The sequence below is a fragment of the Limulus polyphemus genome, unplaced genomic scaffold, assembly GCF_000517525.1.
Source record: "Limulus polyphemus unplaced genomic scaffold, Limulus_polyphemus-2.1.2 Scaffold1697, whole genome shotgun sequence".
In the NCBI taxonomy this organism is placed as follows: Eukaryota; Metazoa; Arthropoda; class Merostomata; order Xiphosura; family Limulidae; genus Limulus; species Limulus polyphemus.
Genome location: NW_013667307.1, coordinates 86,198 through 89,887, shown reverse-complemented (window position 1 = coordinate 89,887; position 3,690 = coordinate 86,198). Strand labels below are relative to the sequence as shown.

Below are 3,690 nucleotides of genomic sequence, written 5' to 3'. Positions count from 1 at the left end.
TACGTTACTTATTCTCGTTAACACTAAAACTTCTATTTTATATCTTCTAAATAGTTAATCCCATCAGGACATTTAGCATTGTTTAAAATTAACTTATGTATTGTAGCTAATGGTTATTAGGAAATAGTAAATCCCATCAGAACACGTAGCACTGTTTAAAGTTAACTTATATGTTGTAGCTAATGGTTGTTAGGAAATAGTTAATCCCATCAGGACATTTAGCATTGTTTAAAATCAACTTATGTATTGTAGCTAATGGTTATTAGGAAATAGTAAATCACATCAGAACATTTAGCATTGTTTAAAGTTAACTTATGTATTGTAGCTAATGGTTATTAGGAAATAGTAAATCACATCAGAACATTTAGCATTGTTTAAAGTTAACTTATATGTTGTAGCTAATGGTTGTTAGGAAATAGTAAATCCCATCAGGACACTTAGCATTGTTTAAAGTTAACTTATGTGTTGTAGCTAATGGTTATTAGGAAATAGTAAATCCCATCAGAACATTTAGTATCGTTTAAAATTAACTTTCAAGGAAAGTGCGCAAACTTGCACATATATTCAACATAGCTGGAACCACCAAAAAAAATGTGAACACTTGTTTAATAAACTTACAGCCTGACGATTCCTTGGGTTAAATTTGAAGGAATGTCAGTGACAGAATCTCCCCGACAGTGACAAGCCAGCACGTGATCGCGTGGGTCTTCCATACAAAAACAGCCATCCTCTTTGTGGGAGAAAGGGTCGTCTCTTGTGAAGGGATACTGGAAATCTTCATGGCTGACGTCCGACGGCAGAAATGAAACAGATCCGCCGGAACTGAAAATAGAAGGATAAAGTGTGTGATGCATTACCAATCTTGAGGAAGTTGGTCAACAAAATGCCGTTTATATTAGTGTAAATATAAATCTGTTTAGAAATACATTATTTGTAGAAAGCTATAGAAATTATAATTTTTCTAGATAGTACACGTTTATATAAAAAAAAGAACACCTATCATAAGTGACGTTCCTTTCACAGATGTGTTCCACGTACGTTTAATAAATCTGTATTTAACTGAGAAACCTGCAGATTGCATGTTTATCCTGCCACCTAAAGATGCGTGCCAAAACTTACTTTGTTCCAGCCCTTTGTAGCAAAAATTGAATAAAGGACAAGGTTTGTTTGTAGTTAAGCACAAAGCTACACAATGGGCTATCTGTATTCTGCCCACCACGGTATCGAAACCCGGTTTCTAGCGTTGTAAGTCCGAAGACATCCCGCTGTGCCACTGGGGGGGGGGATATAAATAACAAAGAAGAGTGTAAATGTCAGAATTACAATTGTTCTTTTTATGTGTGTGTGTCTTTAGAATATGCATAACGATTCGGATTCATGAAGCCATAATTAGGACTGGATATGATAATTATACTTGCATTCTCTATGCTTTTGGGGCCAGTTCTAGCTTGAGAACTAATACCATAAAAACATATGACTTATATACCGTCATTCAGAGTATATTAAATTTCATTTAGTTAATTGTTATTCGAAACCTAAACTGTGGTATGGGTAATATGATTTAAAACTCTTTTTGTCCGTCAAGACCTCGTAGAAATTATCATTTTTTTAAATAAAATCACTTTAAGCACTTAGTACTTTCTTGCAGCCTCAATGAATGGGAGATTGACAAAGTGTTATAAACTTTAGACAATATTTGGTATTTTAAGCAAAGCTACTAACGCTATTGTTCTCTAATTTTTAATCACTAGCCAGAGGGAAGTCAAACAGTTAGCAGCACATCTTATAATTCACCCACAGCTTAAATTACAAGGAATATTTTACGGTATCGCACGAATTTAAATCCAGAGCTCCACCACAGGGCTAACACCGCTCCCACTATAGTTTAGAGAGAAAGGAAGTGATTTTTTCTTATAAACCGATCACTGAGATTAAAATAAACCTGGCTGTTTTCAACTGTATAATTATTGTGGAGATGATTGGTGTTACCATTGTTAATCCACATAATGAAATAAGCTAGTTTCTTGTTTTCACTTCTTAGAGAACTAACTGTTAAAAATAAAATGGGTAAAAATCCATAAAAAGTTAGACTAGTCCACAGCAAGCAAACTCATTAAGTCTTCTTATTGTTAAGCCTCGTAAATACCAGTTTCTTGGTTGACTTCTCTATATTTATTACACTAGCCTCGATAACGTACATCAAAAGAAGAAAAATATATGTCTAATAATTTTTCTCATATTACCTCTTAAGTGAAAACGTTAAAAATGTAAAAAATATATATTAGTGTTCATTAAAAACAAACTACAAGAACACAGTTATGAAGACATATAACGTGAACCACACATCAACGTTCCAATCAATCCCTTCAGTGGTACTCATAAGCTATTAAAGTAGACTTGGCTGAAGATTAGTGTGTTAAAGACTAAGAAGATGTCCAAGGACAAGGATCTGAAGCTTCGCTCTGTTCACATTGTAGCCTCCAATTAAGCTTGATGACGGCAATAATCTTATCTACTAGGTATCTGTTTTATACAGGTCTGATGTTGTTCGAGCTTTCGAGTTCATCGCAGAACCAGGTTGTCTTAGTATCTTCTACTAAATGTTAACTGCTTTCTGATCATGAAATGTTACCTATACACTCGACTGTTTCAAATGGAAAAAAGTATCTCGTCGTTTTGGAAAAGTTACAGTGCAAGATGGAGAGATGTTAGTTTTGTTTTCAACAGCCAAGGTCCACGCCTATCGAAATTCAGTGTCAGAATTAAGGGTTTGATTGTTTTTGAAATAATAAATATATCTCATATATTACTCTGCAGTTAAACATTAAACTTGCCATTGCGATTATTTTTATTTGTTTCAATAAAAACAAATAGTTATAAAAATTTCTCTCACATCCTGGTGACCTATTCGTCTACTACATTACTCAGTGCCCTACTATTTGAGCCAAAAATAGTTTCTACTTTGACCGGAAATTACAGCATAATAATTCTATAGTCGACCGGAAATGATTTAAAGTGAAAGCAACCGTAATTCGTACCCTATCGGGGATCAACTTAAACAAGTGACTAACAGTTACAACCCACGAAGGAGTTAGTTAGCAACCGCGACAGAGTTAATTTCAACTCAGGTTAATTTGTACTAAAATGTGAATCGATCGTTTACTGCTTTTCACGGAAAATTTAATCAAATTGTTCATCAGGATATTGCAAATACTTAATCAACGAGTTGAAGATGTCTGAAAACCTGACTAACAATTACCTTTTACTCAGTTATGTTAATGTCCAAAGTCAGCCATTTGTATATTCGAAAGACTGATCATCTAATAATCTAAAAATTCCTTTAAATTTGACAGTAGTCGTTGAGTTTTAGTGTTGACGAGAACAATTAACGTATCAGTCATGCTAATAAACAGATTATATAAAATAGAAGTTTTAGTGGTTACGAGAATAAGTAACGTATCAGTCATGTTAATAAACAGAAGATATAAAATAGAAGTTTTAGTGGTAATGAGAATAAATAACGTATCAGTCATGTTAATAAACAGAAGATGTAAAATAGAAGTTTTAGTGTTAACGAGAATAAGTAACGTATCAGTTATGCTAATAAACCCTAACAACCATTAGCTACAACATATAAGTTAATTTTAAACAATGCTAAATGTTCTGATGGGATTTACTATTTCCTAATAA

The 3,690-nt window shown here is 33.3% G+C and overlaps 1 protein-coding gene across 1 annotated transcript in view; it reads right to left on the bottom strand.

Moving 5' to 3' along the window:
• LOC111087062 overlaps window positions 1-3,690 on the bottom strand; it is a 95,076-nt gene that overhangs the window by 63,817 nt on the left and 27,569 nt on the right. Inside the window, exon 2 of the mRNA XM_022392330.1 lies at window positions 619-822. Coding sequence (XP_022248038.1) covers window positions 619-822 — 204 coding nt within the window. The remainder of the gene's footprint in view (window positions 1-618; window positions 823-3,690) is intronic.